Source organism: Stigmatopora argus, chromosome 7 (genome assembly GCF_051989625.1).
Source record: "Stigmatopora argus isolate UIUO_Sarg chromosome 7, RoL_Sarg_1.0, whole genome shotgun sequence".
Classification (NCBI taxonomy): Eukaryota; Metazoa; Chordata; class Actinopteri; order Syngnathiformes; family Syngnathidae; genus Stigmatopora; species Stigmatopora argus.
The window spans coordinates 19,391,506-19,414,052 of record NC_135393.1 but is presented as its reverse complement, the minus strand read 5'-3'; the positions used below and the strand labels follow the sequence as shown (position 1 = coordinate 19,414,052).

Here is a 22,547-nt window from a genome sequence, read left to right as displayed (position 1 = left end):
AACTTGATTTCATGTGGGCCGGACCATTTTAGATATAATATTTAGATTTTTTTTAATAAACGGATTAAAGGAACTGGATTAAAAGCCCTAAATATTCAGTTTTTTTATAGATTTGAGTATTTTTTCTTAGTAAGAGAAAATTATTTATTTAATAATTGGTTTTTATTTCAAAAGGTAACCATTTTTTATTATGTTCCATATTAAAGTGGAAAACAGAAAATATTTTTATATATTTTTAGATTTTGCAAGATGATTTTTGACCTAAAAACACAGAAAAATTGATTTAAAAAATTGCAATTATTGATTTAAAAGGGGGAAAATCAGTCATGGCCTTTAGCGAAAACCATATTTTTCTTGGAATTTAGGACAAGAACATGACATCCCATCGTACCTGTGTGTGCGAGGGCGGTAAACCTTTGCGTCCGTAAACTCCAACTAGGGCGTCTTTTTGCACCGAGATGTTAAATTTCAGGAACTGCGGTAGATCGATGTAAAGCTGCGACCTCCAAAACACACCTAAGTACGAAAAAAAGGGGAAAAAAACGGCATGATCGCTGGGTGACTCATAGCGACGGAAATATCCCAGGCACCGAGAGGCTGAATAATTAACCTGGTGGGACGTCTTGAATGGTTCGTCTCCCCACGTCTACTTCCCCCGTGTCGATTGTGTTGTTTTCCAGGAGAAATTTTCCTGCAAAAAAGGCAGATGAATACAAGAACTCAGATGCAAGTTGTACCAAAAGTAGCCACAAGGTGGGATTCCGATTGAGGAGGAACGTAGAGGTCCGAATATAAGACGGTGGTTTTTTTTGCATTGAAATAGGACAGAAAAATGGTGGGCGTCTCACATTTGGGGTCTAGACGTTATACCCATTAGATATCTTTAAAGCGAATGCCGAGTTGAATGCGGTTATTTAATTTGTTGTTTTGTCACAGTCGGTTGGTTCATTTACATTTCAAAAACCAGAAGCCGTTTATTTACAAATGTGATTCCTTTTTAGTTGAACTAGTCAGATGTGATAAAAAGTTTTTGCATGATTTGAATGAAGATAAATAACTTAATAGCTTTTTCTCTCCAATATATTGTTGTGATCATTTTCAGATAGGGTACTGTCATTATTTTCTGTCTAAAAATTCAATTTGGTGTTCAAAGTCGTTTTTCAAACTGGAGTTGTGAAAAAGAAGGGGTCGTCTTACATTCGGGGTCTAGACGTTAAACCCGTTCACAGCGCTAGATATCTTTAAAGCGAATGCTGAGCACTTTACGGTGAATGAGGTTATTGAAACTTTGTTGTCGATTGGTTCATTTACATTTCAAAAACCAGAAGCCGCTCATTTACAAATGTAATGCACTTTAGTTAAAATATTCAGATATTAAGATGTGATAAAAAAATGTTTTTGCATGATTTGAATGAAGGTAAATAACATGCTTCTTCTTTCCAACATATTGTTATGATCATTTTCAGATGGGTTACTATCATTATTTCCTGTCTAAAAATTAAATTTGGTGTTCAAAGTCTTTTTTCACGCGAAAAAGAGGCAGTCGTCTTACATTCGGGGCTAATACGGACCTGAGTCTTAAACAGTCAACGAAGCATTTTAAAGCATGACTTTGTAAGAATGAGCGAGATACAAAGACCGCCTGGATCCAGTAAGAGAAAAAAAATCCATCTGGTTACTGTTGACGCAACGGAGAAACAAACAGATGTTTGTTGGTTATTCAATCCGGTGCTTAAGGGTTATCTCCAGTCTCAAGTGCCGTTTCAAAAGGGAAAAGAGAACAAACCGGGGGCGGGGCCTCGGATTCAAGTCATTTTGAAGGGTGCCGTTTCACCACTTAGCTTTAAAAGACACCAGCAAAGTACGCCAGGTCCAAAATGTTTACAATACGCTACGTCGTTTACATGAATTGAACGTTTAAACTACAACAAGTCTGACTTCCCGGTTACATTATTTTAACTTTAAATATGGTAATTTATGGGCTGCCGTTAAAAAAGTGCACCACATGGCACCAACAAGCTGCTACTTTAACAACAGTCAATAAACATTGTGTTTCTGCCCCATTTATATTGTCAGCAGGCATTTTTTTTCCCGCGAACGGCTTCTTTAAACTAACAAAAAAAGAAGAAATAAGCAGCTCATTAATGTTTTTTTTCTTGTCCCGGCTCGCTGAATGCAATTATTTAAATGTCATAAAGTCCAAACATGGGCAAACTATGGCCCGCGGGCCATATACGGCCCGTTAGGCCTTTTAATCCGGCCCGCCGACATTGTCCAAATTATTATATTTTTTTTCTCCTATGCGGTCAAAATACAGGAAATCATTGGATGACCTGCATGAGCAATTCTGCCATCGGTTTTGTGATTTTGGAAAAATTGACAGCTGATGTCATGTCCTTTCTCACAAGACCCGGAAAGGGTTCCACGGGAGTTGCAGTTGGAACGGATTGATCTCCAATGTGACAAGTTCCACTCCCTGAAAGTCTCGGAGTTTTAGGCTTCATTAAGTGCAGCCAAATTTCCAAACATCCAGAAGATGGCACAGAGGATTTTGGTGTTATTTGGCTCGACATATGTGTGTGAACACACCTTTAGTCTGATGAAAACCAAGACAGCACCCCATAAATCCCACATGAGTGATGAGTATGTTCATACTTTAGTCCTTTTTTTCTGTTTATGTTTCATATGTACTGTTAACGGATGCAGTTTTTTATATGTATCGTATCTTGTGCTGACCCGGCCCGCCTGTCAAATTTTTAAAGTCAAAGTGGCCCCCCCGGGCTGAAAAGTTTGCCCAACCCTGATCTGGTCAAAAGGAGTGTCAAGGAGTCCATTCGTTAAAATAGCGATGAATTGTTGGCTTGGAAATTTGGGGAGAATTGTGGAAAAAGTGTTTTTTTTTTTTGCTTTGGAACTGACCGTTGTCGGTGGAGACCATGAAGGTGTTTGGCGTGGTGTCGCCATTTTCAAAGGCGCCGTAGGCTTCGTTCTCTCGGAGCTGCCAGTTCAGGCCAAGCAGGTGCATTGCTGAAACGACAAAAAGAATGCAAATTAGTCACCGCAACTCAATTAATCGCCAATAATGGTGGGAGGAAAAATGGAAAATGAGGGAGGTGACAGGCAAAGACAAAAAATTGGAGATTTGCTCCAGCGAGACCAACGTTGTCCATATTTGTCAAACAAAAATGCATTTGTTCCATCCCGGGAAAAAAAATGTGCAATTACTACAAAAAATAAAAAGGGGAATTTACCAAAATTCATTTTTTATATCAGAATATGACAGTTTTGGCCAAACAAAAATGCATTTGTTCATTTTCAACACCATTTATCCTTGTCTGGGTCTTGGCGTGCTGGATGAAAAGACCCAAATTATTAAAAAAAAAAACTAATGCTAGACTTTGTAAACTCCCTCATAACAAGTTAAATGTCCTTTTGCACCAAATAAAAAAACATATCAACAAACACACTACCAACAAATTCCCAGCTTGTTGCATGAAATGTCATCCATGATATTTCCCTTCGGAAAATGACAAAAACATAACCGAGATCTTTACTGTCATTTGTTTCTATAAAAAAATAACAATAAAACCACATTGGTATCAATTCAAACAGCATGTAATAATCACAAAGCACTTGTTTTCCTTAATTAACTGAATGCAAAACACAAAAAAGCCCACTTAATTACCCATTAAAGAAGCTTCAGTGAGAAATACGCAAAAAAAGACCTTTATGATATCCCACGACAACACTACACATACCCCCAAAAAAATGACACGACGTTTATTGTGGAATCCAAACAGAACCCGATAGCATCTCGGCTGGGATTCACAGTGCATATTAAAGCTCGACTTATGTAAAGGAACGATGTTGGATGGACGCGATATGGGAATTTGAGCGAGAGGAGAAGAGGGGGAAATAAAAAATATAAAAAAACAAAAAAACTCCTGCTGCCCAACACGCAGATTTGTGCTTACACACCTCTCTGCCTCATTAAATTAGAGGCATGCTGTGCCAGTCTGTTGCCCATAACACCTCCTGTTGAGGACAGGAGCAGAGGGTCATGGGAGAATGTTGTCTAATCGACAGGATGCTGCTGTGTGTGAGCGAATAAGCCGCTATGTGTGGCCTTTGGGAACACTTTAGTTTATTCCTGGCGGTCGGAGCAATTACAGTGCTACCTCCAGATACGAGATTAATGCGTTCCGGGACTGAGCTCGTATGTCGATATCATCGTAACTTAAACCAACGTTTCCCGTAGAAATGAACTCAAAACAAATGAATTGGTTCCTGAAACCTCTGAAAAAACAACAAAAACGGGATATTGGATTGGAAAAACATGTTTATTTGTTCTAATTCGCCATCTATTAACAAAGTAACACATAACTAGTGGTTTAATAGTACTAAAATGGGTTTAATAGTACTAAAAAATAGACGGATTTCACAGGGGGGGAGAATTTTTGCACGGCAACGCGCTCGTAACATAACAAACTAATTGAAATGAACTTGGATTACGATGCAGACACACTGATCTGCTGGTATGTCAACATTTGTCTCGTATCTCAAGATAAATATTTGCTCAAAATTTTACTCGTATCTCAAATCGCTCGTATGTCGAGGTACCACTGTATACACGACGTCGGACTTTGATGGCGCCTTTTTAAGAATACTGGACGACCCTAAGATGAGCGCTGTAACACAAAATATAAAACTTAGGCTAATTTTTTTATAGCCAGAAGTCAATTTGAATGTGAGTGGATCCAGCAAAGGAGCAAATGGCTTCCTCCACAAAACCGTTGTCAAGATTTGAAACAGCGTAGCACTGTTATTTTTTTTTGCGTAGATATCGTATTACAAGATAGGATCATCAATTTCAATGAACAATGGCTGCCTTCGCTGCGTCCGACCACGAGATTGTAAACATGTCACGTCATTAACCTTTTGGAAAGTTTTGGCGTCTTCATTTTCGGGGATGCCGCAGTCCAGAAAATGCTAAATAAAGCCCAGAAAATATCCGACATTTGCTGCTAAGATTGTTGCTCAGTGACAGAAACAAGATGGCGGCCACCAAGGTTCCTCTGGCAAAAGAACGGAGAACTCATTCCAACTTCAATCTCAGGTAAGAAAGCGTATCATATTTTCAGTAATTATAGATATATAGTATTAACGTGGCAGCTCGGTGGACAAGTGGTTAGCGAATGGGCCTCACAGTTCTAGGGTCGAGGGTTCAATCCCAGGTCGGTCCTCACTGCGTGGAGTTTGCATGTTCTTCACGGGCTTGCGTGGGTTTTCTCCAGGTACTCTGCTTTCCTCCCACGTCCCAAAAACATGCATGCTAAGCTAACTTAGCATTAATTCACCCCCTAGCTATGATTGCTTGTCCTTTGTTTCCTCGTGCCCTGCGATTGGCTGGTTACCCATTTAGGGTGTCTGCCGCCCGGTGCCCGTTAGTTATGCGGGATAGGCTCCGGCACCCCCCGTGACCCTCGTGCGGATAAGCGGTTAAGAAAATGAACGGTAGAATTAAGGTGTGATGGCGGAGAAGTGGAGTTGAGGACCGTTGGTGTGGAGCTCCCCGCCTGGGCGCGTCGTCATGGCAACGGCGGTCCCCGCCGCAGTCGGCGCTCCACTGGCCCTGGTTTGGCCCAGAAAGGAGTCGCTTTGCAGCCCCCGGAGTCAATGCTTTCTTCTTTTAAATAGAAAGTAGCGGCGCTAACCCGAGCGCAATTCCGTAACGAGGTCGGGGGCGAAAAGCCGGGCGGCTTTTTTTCCAAAACATTCCGGAACGTTGCGAATGGAGTGGTCGCCGTCGCAGATTTTTGCAAGTGAATTTGAATGAATCCGACATTTGGGTAATCGATGGATGAGAATATACGTTTGTATTTTTTTTGACAATAGCCTTGTTGATGAAGAAGAAATCTTTGTAATAAAATGAAACTCATAATGGATGAGATTGTTATGTAAAATTAGAAAATGTCAAATTAAGGTCTACATCACAGGTGTCAAAGTGGCGGCCCAGGGGCCAAATCTGGTCCACTGCATCATTTTGTGCGGCCCGAGAAAGTAAATCATGAGTGCTGACTTTGTGTTTTAGGATCAAATTCAAATGGAGTATAGATGTATATTAGATTTCCTGATTTTCCCCCTTTTAAATCAATCATTGTATTTTTTTAATCTATTTTTTTCTTGTGTTTTTAGTTCAAAAATCATTTTCCGTTTTTCACCAAAATTATTTTGTTAAAATGAAATGTAACATAAGAACAGATATAATGGATGCGATTGTTATGTAAAATTAGAAAATGTCAAAATTAAGGTCTACGTCACTGGTGTCAAAGTGGCGGCCCGGGGGCCAAATCTGGCCCGCCGCATCATATTGTGCGGCCCGAGAAAGTAAATGATGAGTGCCGACTTTCTGTTTTAGGATCGAATTCAAATGATTATAGATGTACATTACGTGTCCTGATTTTCCCCTTTTTAAAATCAGGGTTTTTAAGTTTATGTTCATAGCGACGTCATGGCAAGATGCAAAACTCTCAATAACAAACCCAAAAAACCAAACAGGGACAACTTCCTAAACTTCTGAATTGTGAATGTTTAAACCAAGAAAAATGATACTTGAATAGTAAATGAAGCAGACAAGATATATGACTCCAGATATTTCTCTAACGGTACGACAGTGCCCCGAAATCCCCATCCTTTGTATATTTTCCAGCTGAAAAATGGATGTAGACATTAATTTGTGATTCCACGAGTGAGCCGGCGGTGAATGTGTGCTGAGTGCCGATGAGCTCTTACCGACGCAGTAACAGAGCAGGATGGAGAGCAGCACAGACAGTCCTACTGCACTCAGGGCTGTACACCTGAAAGAACAAAAAAAAACCATTCCAGAATAAGTATGTATAGCGAGCGCTGTTTTTACTCAACTTTTTCGTTTTGCTTGGGTTGCTTCTTATTTAACGACTCTTCTGCCTACGTCAACTAAAAATATGGTTTTGCGTTACGAAGACTAGTCCAAGTTTGTGTACTTTTAGCATTTGTAGCGGGTGTCGGGAAGCTTTTTTTAACGGAGAGAGAGCAATAAACACTTCATAAAATTAAATTCAATTTGCCCAATTTTAGGTTCATTCGAAACAATTTGACTCCACAAAACCATATTTTGACACAATGATCATATCACACGACTTACTGCCTAACGCACATGTGTCAAAGTGGCGGCCCGGGGGCCAAATCTGGCCCGCCGCATCATTTTGTGTGGCCCGGGAAAGTAAATCATGAGTGCCGACGTTCTGTTTTAGGATCAAATTAAATAGAAGAGTATAGATGTACATTAAATTTCCTGATTTTCCTCCTTTTAAATCGCTAATTGCTATTTTTTAATCCATATTTTCTTTGTTTTTAGTTCAAAAATCATTTTGTAAAATCTAAAAATATATAAAAATATTTTATTTTTTCCACTTTAATATTGCACATAATGATTAAAAGAAAAAAAAAACATTGTTTTGATCTATAAAAAACGGAATATTCAGGGCTTTTGATCTAGTTAAAATGAAGAGTATAGATATATAGTATATTAAATTTCCTGATTTTCCCCCTTTTAAATCAATAGTCATTTTTTAATCCATTTTTTCTGTTTTTAGTTCAAAAATCATTTTGTAAAATCTAAAAATATATTAAAAAAACTCGAAATAAACATTGTTTTAGATCTATAAAAAACGGAATATTCAGGGCTTTTAATCCAGTTGTTTTAATCCATTTATTTAAAAAAAAAATCTAAATATTATACCTAAAATGGTCCGGCCCACATGAAAGCGAGTTGACGTTAAAGCGGCCTGCGAACCAACCCGAGTCTGACACCCTTGCTCTAGTATGTGTCATCGTTTGTTTATCTTCAACCTGCACAAGGAACTAAAGATGGAAATTAGCCCTGGGCTACAATCTTACATATTTACAAATATCTGTTCATTGACATAAATATTAATATGTCCTGTCCCTTGTTAAATAAATCAAAATCAAGTGAGCTACACAGACAAAAGCATTCAAATGAGTTTACTTATAAAGCTAAAGTCATTAAAATATGTACACACACGACAAATTTGTGCATTAATAAAACAGTCAGCCCTCTTTGTTGAACCCACTTGATCAAAAAAATGAAAAATATGACATCCATACGAAGACTTTGGCCGCCTGCCAATGTCGAGGACGGCGACAAATCTTTGGAGGCGGCAGATAATTGTCTTTTATGACATGCAAATATGGAGACGACTGGGATTCCCGCTATGGGAGAGCGGCAATTGGCAGTTTAACACCAGAGCTCCCAGTGGCCCCGACTTGGAGTCAATGGATACTCGGCGCAATAAAAGGACAAAATTGGAGCACTAATGACGAGAAGAGGAAACGCCAGGGCGCCCCCCGAGGGGGCTGTTCCAACTTTGCGTCCAAGTGAGGACTGCGTGTCAGGTGCTAATCAGCTAATCACCTTCCTAGCCTGGAGGCCATGAAGATTGTCGTTACCGTATTGGCCCGAATATAAGACGGTGTTTTTTTTTTTTACATTGAAATAAGACTGAAAAATTGTCATTTGGCTTGAATTCGGGCCCTAGACATTATAGCATTGGTGTGCCGTCAGGGCCTTCAAGGCCTTCTCTGCTGGCCTAAGAAAAATCTGAATCATATTATATTTTGTCCATCAATACGTACTTATTATTCCAAATGGTCTGTTAGCTTCCTTTCATTGCTTTTCCCCCTGGTTGCACTGCTTACAGATGCGTGTTTTCATATTGAACCATTGAACCAATCACATTTCAGCCATGATTTGTTGCCAGGGTCAGAAATCTGCCTCAAGGCCTTCACAATCAGTTCTGCAGGCTATGCTGGATTAAATAAGCGTCGATAAGACTGTTGCTTTAACAAATCAGATTTCGAGTTGCAACACCACAATGCATTGTCGCAGGTGTAGGGATACGTCATCGCTTTCACCAACTATGATTGGCTAGTGATTAGCCAGAGCTACCAAACTCTATCTGGAGCGAGCTGCACAAGCAAATATATTGTTGTGTTGATTTAAAGCCATTTTCAAGACGGACTATGCCAGAAATACGACAGGACAGGCTGGACTTTCAGCATTAGCTTTGATGGCGATAGAAAAGGAAGAAAGAAAGGAGGATGGATATTGTGTACGGTTAAAAAGGATTTTTGGTGAGTAAAATATGGCTATATTTTTTAATAATATTTCAATTGTATGAGGTTATTATTGATTATTTTTTATGTGTCACAGCTGTAGCTGCAGTAGCGGTTTTATAGCCATAAAATAGTTTTTGCTGAAGGCGTTACTAGGAAATGCACGGACCACCACTGCATTATAGCTATTCACAAGGCTAGATGTCGCCAGATATATTGATGAACGGGTTAATGCAATTTTGTTGTTTTGTCACGGTAGATTGGTTAATTGGCAATTTAGAAATTATTTACAAATATGATTGCACATTAGTTGACATATTTCAATGTTCAGATATTTTTTGCATGATTTGCATGAGGCAAAATAACATGTTTTTCTCTCTGATGTATTGTTAGAATCATTTGTTTCAGATGATGTGTTATTATATTGTATAAAAAAATGAATTTGGTGCTCAAAGTCTTCTTTTCAAAGTCCAGTCTTGAAAAATAGGGGGCCGTCTTATATTCGGGGTCGTCTTATATTCGGGGCAATGCGGTATTCCCATTATAAAATGAGGTATACGTGCCAAACTAAGGAAGAAAGAAGTCAATGGAACCGCCGGACAAAACTCCAAAGGTCGCCGAGACGTCACGGAACAGATAAACAATGTTTTTTTTTTCTTCACCAGGCGGACGTGAGCGAAATGGGCTTCAGGTTTCAAGAGGCTGAAGAGAAAGCGTGAGAAATTCAGCTTTGAGGGAAATCAAGTGCTCGCCCACGCAAGGCAGCACGTCAAACAAAGTTGAGGGTTTTTGGGGCACGTACAAAGAGAAATATTGTCCGCATTCATGGCATGTTGGCAGGTCAAGAAGGAGATAACATAACGCAATGTATTGAATGATTTATGAAAACTTGACTGGCTCTCAACGGCATAGCGCCAGGAATACAAAGATGCCGCCACTCGCTTGGCCTCAAATACCCGGAACGTGTCGGTTAGCCTACTTTTTCGCACGCAAAGTCTTGCTCAAATACGACTCTTTGAATTATACGAGTTTTAGCGCTCGGCCTCGCGGTTCTGGGGTCGGGGGTTCGATCCCAGGTCGGTTCTCGCTGTGTGGAGTTTGAGTGTTCTCTCTCTCCGGGCTTGCGTGGGTTTTCTCTGGGTACTCCGCTTTCCTCCAACATCCAAACAACAACCATGCTAAGCTAATTGTACGCTAAATTGCAAGACCCTAGCTACGATTGGTTGTCCTTGGTCTCCTCGTGCCCTTCGATTGGCCGGCCACCGATTTAAGGTGTCCTCCGTAGTTGGCTGGGATTTGCTCCAGCACCCCCACAATAAGGATAAGCAGGCTGGAAAACGAATAAATGTTGTGAACCAACAATGCGCAGGGTCCACTGGATTAAAATCCATTCAATTGTGCGACTGCCATCTTTTTGCAGTTTTTTAAAAGCAGATTTATGCAACACTTGGTTATTTTGAATACCGTATTTATTTGAGTATAATGCGCAAAATTTCGTCAATCCATAGTTTGATGAATCTGATGACGATCAATCAGACTCAGAAATTTTTAAAATATAATGATGAATTAGACTACGGATTTAAAACTTGCGCAAAATTTTGTCAATCCATTGTTTGCTGAATCTGATGATGATCAATCAGACTGAAATTTTTAAAATATTATGATGATGAATTTGACTACGGATTAAAACTTTAAATTCCATTTGAGAATAAATGTTTTGTCATGGCGACTTGTATTCAGGATTTGCCAGTTACCAGTACCGGTAGAATCCTAGTGGTGAGCTGAGGAAAAACTGAAAAAAAATGTTATACCAATTTTTACTCACAAATTAGAGGGTGCGCGTTATACACGGGTGCGCGTTATCTTCGAATAAATACGGTATGATGTTCACCTCACACCATGTGTCAACAAATAGTTCTAAATCCAAATAATACAACTACATTTCTGTAAATGTGAGTCCTTAAATGTACGAATACAGACCATAAGAACCGACATCTCCGAACTAAGACCAAACCCAAGATTGATGTTACTTTCATATCCTGGAATTAAATCCTAGAGAACGTGTACCCCATTCAACACGGAACCAAAAGGATATTAGCTTTGAGGCCAAGTCCATTTTCTATAGCGAGGGCCAATCGTGCCGCAGAAAAGAAAGTGGAAAGGCTTGAAGGAAAAGAACATTACTTCCAGACAATTCACCTCTGCCTCGTCCCGATCTCCGCTCGACACCACCAATGTCGTTGCAACACATTTTTTTAAAAGAAAGATGGCTTATCGACTGGAAGAATGACACGACGGAGTGACGAGGATCAAGAAAAGCCCGGGAAGATTGAAGGACTTCGGGACCACCCGTCCGTGACCGGCCGTGTTTGCCAGGAAAAAAAATGGACTCTCTGGCTTTTTGCCTCGTTTGGAGAAGCCTGGCTTGCTTGCTCTTCTTCTTTCTGCGTGCTTTGCTTGACGACTCTGACAACTGAGGCGGCGTTTTATAGGGTGTCTCCAACCTGACAATTTTACAACTGCAAAGATTTACACTTGCATCGGGTGCTTACCTCCTCAGATGGATACTTAAACGGTTCTAGGGTCAGGTTTAACTCTCTAAAAATCCCACTTTGGGACCCCGAGAAGATGAAATTGGGGCGAGGTATGCTCAAACCAATGAGGTCTCAAGAAAACAAAGAAATATATATGTATATATACCTTGAATTTCATTCATGGACGTCAAAATAAATGTTGTTTAGCGTTTTATCTGTTTATCCTTTATTTTGAAATAAATAAAATTATCGGACGCATTCGCTTGCGTCATGACATCCCGGCGCCATTGCGTCATGACGTCACGGCGCCATTGCGTCATGACATCACGGCGCAGTTTTGTCGTGACGTCAGTGTGTCACGGCGCCATTGCGTCATGACATCACGGCGCCATTGCGTCATGACATCACGGCGCCATTGCGTCATGACATCACGGCGCCATTGCGTCATGACATCACGGTGCCATTTTGTCGTGACGTCATTGTTTCACGGCGCCGTCAACTTGCATTTTTTTGCATGTCGTGTTTTTATGCGCATAAAAGCCATACCCTCAATTCAGTCATCATTTTTTTGTCCGACTAAAGCTTTTTATATGCAAGTGAATTTGGTACATCTTTTACTGGGATTCAATGTAGTTTAGTCGTCAGAGTTAATTAAATGTTGTTGAATAATCAACAATCAATCATTATGACATGATTATTTACTATTTTAGCCAATAGACAACAATGTAAAATCAGCTAAATGTTGCTCAGAAAATTCTTTGGAAATCTTGTTGTATTACGTTACGCTTTACAATAAAATGGGAACGAAAAGTAAGGATTGTTGCTTACCTCCATGAGCAATATCTGGAGGATTTTTTAAACTTGAAGGCTGAGCGGGACAAGGTGTTTCTTGGCAAAGGTCTGGTCGGAGGGGAGTACACCGAGCCAGTGGCCATGGTGTAGCCGGGTGTTGCCGTGGAGAAGAGTGGGGTGGTACCCGTACCGGTTTTAAAAAGGAAGTGCCTGAAGAAAGAAAAACAAAAAAACATTGGGTTAATTTTTACTCTAGCGTATAGACTTTACCAATAGGAGTCAAACGGATTCGGTGAGATACGGGTGAAGCAAAACAGGGTTTAATGCTGTGTTGGTCCCTTTAATAATAAAAAAATAAAATAGAGTTTCTTGGCAACAGACTGATGTTGATCCGTTTAGTTTTTTTTTGGCTTTTGTCAATCACAAGACAAAATTGCTTGTTATTTTTGTCATCATAAATTCGAGGGACCAATGCATGTAAATACAACTCAGAAAGGGTCATTTCCATTGGTTGTCCTGGGGTCAAATTACAAAAAACTAAAAGCGCAATACAAAACAAAAAGACCACACAATGATGACGTGATAAATGTAATTATAGCCATTTTTCAAACTCTGACAAACATAATTAAGTCCCGCGAGTTGCTAATGTTGACATTTTTCTCACTTGAATATCATTTTTAAAAGTGTATCTTTCCTAAGTACACATATTTTGCATTCCATTTAATTGATATTTCCATCAATGCCCATGAAAAAAGGCATTTATTTTTTTAGAGGAGCTAAAGTGATGTAAATCCCTGCAAAAAAAACAAAACCCGAGTACAGTAATTACCAAGGTCACACTGTCTAATTAATGACAGAGCTTCAGCTAATGAGCATCTGCAATTACAATTACGACGACTGTCTAACAAGCAAGTGTGATTAACAATTAGAGGCGATTGCAATAAGGGCTCTGTAATTAATATCTCGCTCTAGGCAAGATGGGAAGGAAGATTTAGCAAAAAAAAAAGGGGCAAGAATGGTCGGAAACCGAACCGTGACGTGCACTCAGAAATTATGGATTTCTTTGAGCATGGTTCAATTAAGCAGCAGATGCTAGCTAGCATTTAGCGGCCGCTCTGGCTAGCATTTAGACATTTTCAGTCTAAATACAATGTTTCCACTTCTGTTTGGTTAGAAAGTAGCTCTTACTTTGTATTGTTTTTCTTTGTTTATCAGTACATTGAATTGAAGTTATTGCCATTATACATTAAAAGATTTATATACCATAAAAATTTCCAACCCAATATCCTGTTTTTGGTGTTTTTTCAGAGGGTTGGAACAAATTCATTTGTTTTTAGTTCATTTCAACGGGAAACGTCGGCTCGAGTGACGAAAAGCTCGACATACGATCTCGGTCCCGGAACGGATTAAGATCGTATGTCGAGGTACCACTGTATAATCATAATTTAACATAGAAATTAAAAAATAGCTGAGTAAGGAAGCAAGCAAAGCACGGATAAGCGAAACCGAGCCGACTCAAGCCGGCCACGTTTTGCGGTTCTGCTTACACGAGACCGAGAGGACTCGCTGTGAGGTTGAAGGCATGAGGTTCTTCTTTTCAGTCCGTCTTTAGGCCCCGTAAAAGGATTTCCAATTGACAAATGTACGCCGTACGCCGGGATGGCTTGGTGTAGCGCACTCGCCATTCAAGGCCATGGTGGAAACTAATGACGGCAGACAAGCGGAGATTGCGGGCATAATAGAGTGGAAAATGAGCGTGACCGCGCTGAGCGGCAAGCAGAACTAAGACGCTCGCTCCAGATAATTCTTTCTTCTAACCTGCATTTTAGCAATTCTTCACACTGGATGTCTATATTAATCCTGGCAACAGCAGAAGGTTGGAACTTACTTTTTTTTTTATGGATGCGGTTGTAAAGTAGTAACGGAGACGAACGACAACAATCCAACAAGGCAAACTAATACGAGTGAGTTGCCATTCTAATTGACAGTTGGTGTGCGGGAAAAAAATGGGAAGAAAAACCCTGAGGTAATCATATTTTCAAAACTCATTCATAGCATGAATGATGAGACATTATACATTTTTTCCCCTTTCCTCGCAAAAAGTGATACATTTCATAGCAGACAAAATAAATGAGTGTTTTGTGACATGACAGTAATCCCTCGAATATCGCGTCTTCACTTTTAAAAACGTTTTTCGTTTATCGCGGCCTTGCTTGGTTTACATTAACAGCGATATTCGGGGGATTACTGTACCTATACACAAACATATATATATATATATATATACACATTATACCCCTATATATATACACACATACACAACACGCTTATTTATTTACTTATGACCTATTTATTTTTCTGCGTCTGTATTCTCACCCTCTTGCTACTGTGACAGTGAAATTTCCCAACTACGGCATTAATAAAATTATCTAATCTAATCCATACACACACACACATCTGAGTCATGGACTCCAAGACTTGGGCGTGAAATGTAGCAATTGTTAATAGATGACACGAAACTGCTATCACAAGCCGTAAGGCAAGACTTTTTTTTTTACTTTTTCAAATCCATATTTATATTTATATTTTCTAGTGAGTCTGCGTGCCCCACAGCATCAGGCTGCGTCTCTCACACATCCACGCGTTTGGGAAAGCTGCCAGACTTCTGTTTTTGTTGAACGGAATTCTGTATTGGCCATTTCAAGCACACATTTTATTATTTATTCATTGTCATGTTTGGGTCTGGAGCATTTTTAAAAATCATTCGCAAGATTTGAATCTCAAATTCTTGGCTTGTTTCCTTTTCTCGACTTGATTTGTACGCAGAATGTTATGCTTGGATTGTAACTATCATCAAAAAGGAAATAGTCAAGTTCGTCCCAAAAATATGGTGGAATTCCCACAATTCTTGCCAACTTTTGCAATCAGCAAAAATGAACTTTCTAAATGAGTGAATAACAATCAAAAGTCAGGACTGGTGTGATGAACATATAATTAAATTAAAAAAAAAAGATGATGATTGTACTTTTCATTTTTGTGTCCCGGATCATGGAACTTCTTTGATTCAAAACATTCAATCATTGAACGTCACGCTTAATGGAGTCATTACTCAGCAGACACTCCCCGCACACGCTCCAAATTTTTAATATATAAGATTGATGTCTCGTGTTACATCGTATTACGGAGAAAATAGGAGTCCTAACGCATTTTAGGTCAAATTACGATCTTATTTCATAATCTTCAATAGATACCTGATTTGATTTTTGTCTCAAATGAGCACACGCAAACAAATGATAGAGAAAAAAAAAACAAAATAACAAGGTGGCGCTACAATGCAAATTCAAATAAATCTTACTCTTGCTGGTTATTCATTTCAATAAACGTACAGTACCCTGAAACACAGTAGTTTTATTGATAAAGCCAGAGTGGCATTTTCCCCCACAAAATACTTACAAATGCCTCTACTTACAAACGACTCTACTTACAAATGCCTCTCCTTACAAATGCCTCTCCTTACAAACGTCTCTACTTACAAACATCTCTACTTACAAACAACTCTACTTACAGACATCTCTACTTACAAACGCCTCTACTTACAAACACCTCTACTTACAAGCACCTCTACTTACAAACACCTCTACTTACAAATGCCTCTACTTACAAAACCTTTAGAGATGCAAATGAGCGCCTCAAGATACAAAAACAAGATCCAAGTTACGAAAACGTCAATAAGTTTCCTATATCCGTTTTTTATTTTGAAAATATCACATCTTGCTTGACAATATCACTACACTCTACTGCTCTACTTACAAAATTTTCAACTTAAAAGTTCTGGAACCGATTAATTTCTTAAGTAGAGGTACACCTACGTATAACCGCGCACATTTTCAATTCTTAACCCCTCGAGTTTCCCTGTTGAGAGAACAAGCTTTTGTTGCCTGTTAGGGTGTCAAACGATAAAGAACACACACAATGGCTCTATCTACTTAGATAAAACAAGTTATTCGAGAGCATTTTCCGGGCAGAAAACGCTGCGTGCTAGTAAAAATTGGGCAATTTTCTGCCACATCATGTTTTAAGACTATCTGACGGCTATTTTTCAATTTGCCGGGAGGACATGTCACTCCGGGAAAACTCCCTGAGGGCAAAAATTGAGAGGGCCAATCAAAGCGCATCCACGGGCTGACTGCCGTGATGGCAAAAATCCCAAAATTTGTAATTGTTAAGTGGTGTTATAATATTCTTTGTTGTAGTATCAAATATTTTAAATCAGATTTGGTAATCATCACACATGTCGGTGGCCCTTGTTGAGGAAAAAAATGAAGTATTACTGTATTTTCCGCACTATAAGACGCACTTTTCTCAAAAGTGCGCCTTAAATATGGCTTGATTTTGGTTAAAATTCCTTTTAGCGCAGTTCCATCTAGTGGATGCATAACACAACTCCTGCAGCGCCATCTAGTGGATGCATGAAACAACCCCCCACTAACACTACTGCGTTTTATAATCCGGTGTGCCTTATATCTGCAACTAATTTTAAAATTATTGCCCTGTTTATTTGTCCACTTTGTGGTGAAGCTGTAAATCTCATTATACTTGTATAAATGACAATAAAAACATTCAATTCAATTCATTGAAGGTGCACCTTATAGTACGATAAATACGACACAGGTTAATTGTGTGTTTACCTTGTTTCCAGAGGCACATTGCTACCCAGCACCCAGCTGTCTTGCAGCGGGACGCTCTCTGGGGGCGTGGTCTGCAGCTCGGCAGGCGATTGGCCGGCCACGGGGGCCGGGTTTCCGCTGGGAGGAGCTTGTTGCCGAACCGAATTCAGCAGGTGGCCTGGGTGATGGTTAGCGTGCAGCGACTGGTTGAGGGCGGTTACCGAGGGCTGCTGACGATATGCGGGGGACGCCACCGGGGGCAACGTAGAGCTGTGGTGATGGGATGTTTGCTCTGTAAAACATTAAATACGAAGGTTAGAATATGTCTAAAAGGTTAAACATTGTCATAAATTACCGCCTTATCTACAACAAAACAGAATGCCATGTGCAAACTAGCATGATAAAATAAAATGTAAAAAATGCATTCAATTATTCGACTTGAACTTCATATATTTCAATTATTTGACACAAAAAATCCCATAAATCCAAGTGTAGCAATTCAGATTTTTGTATCCGACAAAAAGCGCCTCTGAAGACGAATACATTTTGTAAAAAAAATAAAGAAAAATAATCAATCTATCATTTGTCAGGTCCACCATTGCGAGGGAAATCTGTCTTGCCTAAAAATATCTTTGATCATGAGGTGCTCGCGTTGGAAAAACATCGCTCGACAGTTTCCTGGAATGTGTTGCCGTTTGCCGTTTTATTATTCATATTGATCTAGTATTCTATCCAACAGTGTCAGGACTGTAAAATCGACGTCGTCGGCTCATTTTCAATGGACGCGAAAAAAAACTAAATTTATGCTAAAGTGAAATACTATCCAGGCTGCTTTTCTGAAAAATACAAGCTGGAATATGATCCCGTTTCAACTTCTGACTGCCAAATTTCCAACGCATCCATTTTGTTTTTAACCCTTGGCAAAATGAATGGCGATGCCGCTATAGCAAGGGTGTCAGACTCAGGTTGGTTGGCGGGCCGCTTTAACGTCAACTTGATTTCATGTGGGCCGGACCATTTTAGATATATTTAGATTTTTTTAAATAAATGGATTAAAAGAACTGGATTAAAAGCCCTGAATATTCAGTTTTTTTATAGATCTAAAACAATGTTTATTTGAGCATTTTTTATATATTTTTAGATTTTACAAAATGATTTTTGAACTAAAAAGCACAGAAAAAAAATGGATTAAAAAATGACAATGATTGATTTAAAAGGTGGAAAATCAGGAAATGTAATATACATCTATACTCATCATTTTAATTTGATCTTAAAACAGAAAGTCACAAGGCACTCATGATTGACTTTCCCGGGCCCCACAAAATGATGCGTCCGGCCAGATTTGGCCCCAGAGCCGCCACTTTGACACCTGTGCGCTATAGCATTAGCATCTCTTAGCTCTGCTCTCATTTTTTTCCCCTCACCGCTAACAAAAACTACAGTACAGAAAAATCCAGAGCACGTCAACGTCAATGGAAAAGGCTGACGTACGTCCGCATGTTCACAAGGAGAGTTCTAACTCTAACGTCAACATTGCGGGCTACAATCCTTTCCTGGCTAGGCTAGGTGAGGGAAAAGCTTATTTGTAATTGTAGCCAATGAAGCAAGCAATCATCAGCAGAGCAGCATTCCTGCCGAACACACTCTAAAACGTGTTGAGTGATACCCAAAGTACACAAAGGCTGTTGATTTTGCTCTTTGATTGCGCAGATTAATCTTTGCTAGACCTTCACGTAAACGCCAATCGGGCTATTTAAGCAAATCCCAAGGCGTTGCATCGGGCCAAGTTGCTTCAATGAGCTATTTTTTCTCTCTCTTTTCAGTTTGATTTATTTAATGAAGGGACAATACATATTAATGTAAATATATATGTAAGATGATAGCCAAAGGCGAAGCCAATCCAATCCAATCCAATGCGTGAAGTGACTTTTAAGCGGGCGGGCACACCCACACGGCACCCGTAGACGGAAGGCCTCGTCGCACGGGGCCAAACACGCTGTAAATAAAATGGCGAGCCGCCCTGTATGGAGTAAAGGACAACTGTTTGTGGCGCTTTGGATCGGGTGGAGGCACTCAACATTGTAACCCCGAACATCTGGAGCACTTTCATTTGCAATGTTTAATTAGTAAGTCGTCTGAGCTCAACGATCTGTAAAAATGGGGGAAAGGCAACAACGGGAGATTTGGACAACAGACACCCGCACAACTACGACGGTAGAACACGGCCACGCCACGCGCTCCGATATGACTCGACGGGGAGGCATTACGCCAGCCTCATTTGCCCGAGTGTAAACATGGAAGGCAGCTTAATGATGCCATCTTCTTAACGGTGCTTTCGAGGACTCGCTCTTAACGGCGTGAAAAACAGCTTTTCCAAATGTTCCCTACTTTCTTCCAAAGCCCAACGCTTGTTACAGAACGAGATTCGCCGTCGTTCATTCATTTTCTGAAACGCTTGTCCTCGCAAGGGTCGCGGGGGGTGCTGGAGCCTATCCCACCTACCTACAGGGACTGGCCATGAGGAGACAAAGGACAACCAATCTCAGCTAAGGGCAATTTAGCATACAATTAGCTCACGCTGCATGATATCGGGGGGGAAAAAAGGTTACCCGGAGAAAAGCCACGCAAGCCTGGGAAGAAAATGCAAACTCCACAGAGTGAGGACCAATCTGGGATCGAACCAGAGACCACGAAACTGCGAGGCTGACGCGATACCCACTTGCGGGGCACACCCTGAATATGTCTAACATATACAACAAAACACAACCAATCATAGCTAGGATTATGCAATTTACAGTGCTAAATTAGCCTAGCATGCGTGTTTTTGGGATGTGGGAATAAAGTGGAGAACCCGGAGAAAATCCACGCCAGCCTGGGAAAGAACATGCAAACTCCACACAGTGACGACCAACCTGGGATCGAACCCGAGACCCCGGAACTGCGAGGCTGACGCGATAACCACTTGCGGGGCACACCCTGAATATGTATAACATATACAACAAAAGACAACCAATCATAGCTAGGATTATGCAATTTACCGTGCTAAATTAGCCTAGCATGCATGTTTTTGGGATGTGGGAAGAAAGTGGAGAACACGGAGAAAAAATCCACGGCAGCCCAGGGAGAACATGCAAACAAATACTGTCATCTCAAAGGCTAACAAATGCATATTTCCCTTTGGTCCATCCCCCTTTTTTGGCCCCTGACATCATCATTGTGCACCCGGTGGTTTGCTATTTTTCGTCCCCGTCCCGTTCCGAGGCTCTAATCAGCGTTCTCCATTTTGACTTTGCTAGTTGAAGTGAGCTGACCTCCGATCCACACTCCCTTCTTTCTTGTTCCCGCTTTGATTTTCTCCCGCCTCGTCAGCTTCTGCTGAATCCCCCCTCTCCCTCTCCCTCTCCCTCGCCCGACCACCCCGCACTACGACCACCCGTTGTCCCCCTAACCTCCCCCACCTGCTCTATTTCTCTCCCTGAGGTCAAACGGTTAGCATGGAAGACCGAGCAAGTATCCTCTGAATGAGTGGCGACCAGTCGCACGTCTCTGCTGAAAAATAAATGGGCACACAGATGAACCAATTTCGAGGAACCAAGTTCATTTTGTCTTGTTATCTATGTTTTGAGCGTTTCGTTTATAACAAGGGTGTCAGACTCGGCTTGGTTGGCGGGCCGCTTTAACATCAACTTGATTTCACGTGGGCCGGACCATTTTAGATAGAATATTTAGATTTTTTTAATAAATGGATTTGGGGTTCTTTTTAATATATGTTTAGATTTTACAAAATGATTTTTGAACTAAAAACACAGAAAAAACGATTAAAAAATGACAATTATTGATTTAAAAGGGGGACAATCAGGAAATTGAATATACATCTATACTTTTCATTTTAATTTGATCCTAAAACAGAAGTCGGGACTCATCATTTACTTTCCCGGGCCACACAAAATGATGCAGCGGTCCATATTTGGCCCTCGGGCCACCACTTTGACAAATATGCTCTAAATTGTCCCGAGCTATGATTGGTTGTATACTTTGTCTCCTTGTGCCTTGTTAAAAAATGACAATTATTGATTTAAAAGGGGGAAAATCAGGAAATTGAATATACATCTATACTTTTCATTTTAATTTGATCCTAAAACAGAAAGTCGGCACTCATCATTGACTTTCCCGGGCCACAAAAAAATGATGCGGCGGTCCAGATTTGGCCCCCGGGCCGCCACTTTGACACATGTGCAATAGAGGAACTAAGTTCATTTTCTCTTGTTATCTATTGACCATTTCGTTTATAACAGACAATGGTATTTTTTTTGTTTTTCTTAAGCTTTTTGACTCTGAAAAAGCCAGAATTAACATGTCAGCTGACTAAAACCTCCATTTTTTTAACCCGCCATTGTTTGTTCTAAACAATCTGGTCGCTCTTAATCACTTTTCTCACATTAGCAGTTTTTGCATGACCCCACTAACCTTGCCCATGTAATCAAGTCAATGAGTCATTTATAAAATCCTTCAAAAACAGCAACATCCCAAAGCGCTTCTCCATCTCAAAGTTAAAAATAAACAAACATCTTCTGATCTCGGGCCCCCCGAGCCACCAATACTTAGCAATTTTAGCAAAAGCCAAAAGGAGCGTCATTGTAAGCCAATAGAAATGATTTATTCCGTCTTTTTTTTGGAAGGCACACCCGCGTGAAAAGCATTCCGATCTCGTTCCACTGGCATCACAAGGTACATATCATTTCAGGAAAGTGCACATGTATTTGAGGCGGCTGTTTATTTTCCAGCGAGGAAACATTAGAAGATCCTCGGAGCAAGCCCGTGGTTGCAAGCAATTTATCCACAAAGCCAAAGAAACGGCAAGCTTACCCGAGGGGAAGACATTTAAAAAGGTTCACAGCAGAACAACTAAGGGAAATTTACATCAAGTTGAATCTTAAGGGAGCGCTACCTCCAAAACGGATATCAATTCTTTTTTTCTAGTCGTTGAATATAGCAGTCGTTGCAAAAAAGTCAAAAGTAATAATAATACGTGTATAAAAGATGAGTGTTCATGATCCTAGAGTTGTCAAAATATCGAATTTATTAGTGGGTAAAGAGAATTTTCAGATTTTTTTTGAGGAGTAAATAAGGCTCAATGGGATTAAATTTTGTAATGTTTTTCCAAATAATTTCCTTTTTTTTCAATAGCCAATTCTTGCAAAAACTCACGTTTTGGTTTTCTAGCTAAAAAAATGTCAACGCTGCTCAAAATAACGTGACATTTTAAAGGAAGTGAGCACGCGAGTGAACTTTCAAAATAATGGAACGTTTTAAAAACGTGCAAAATTCTAAACGTATTTACGTTGCGTTTCTAAATGAATGGTAACAATAAGTTAAAATG

General features: G+C 40.1%; 1 protein-coding gene across 4 annotated transcripts in view; it reads right to left on the bottom strand.

Moving 5' to 3' along the window:
• tenm3 (teneurin transmembrane protein 3) overlaps window positions 1–22,547 on the bottom strand; it is a 176,258-nt gene that overhangs the window by 52,071 nt on the left and 101,640 nt on the right. For all 4 annotated transcript variants that reach the window (XM_077604192.1, XM_077604193.1, XM_077604195.1 and 1 more), the window contains 6 exons: window positions 17,189–17,459; window positions 12,537–12,710; window positions 6,793–6,857; window positions 2,920–3,027; window positions 611–691; window positions 392–516 (listed from right to left, as the gene is read on the bottom strand). In XM_077604192.1, the coding sequence (XP_077460318.1) occupies window positions 392–516; window positions 611–691; window positions 2,920–3,027; window positions 6,793–6,857; window positions 12,537–12,710; window positions 17,189–17,459 (824 nt within the window). The remainder of the gene's footprint in view (window positions 1–391; window positions 517–610; window positions 692–2,919; window positions 3,028–6,792; window positions 6,858–12,536; window positions 12,711–17,188; window positions 17,460–22,547) is intronic.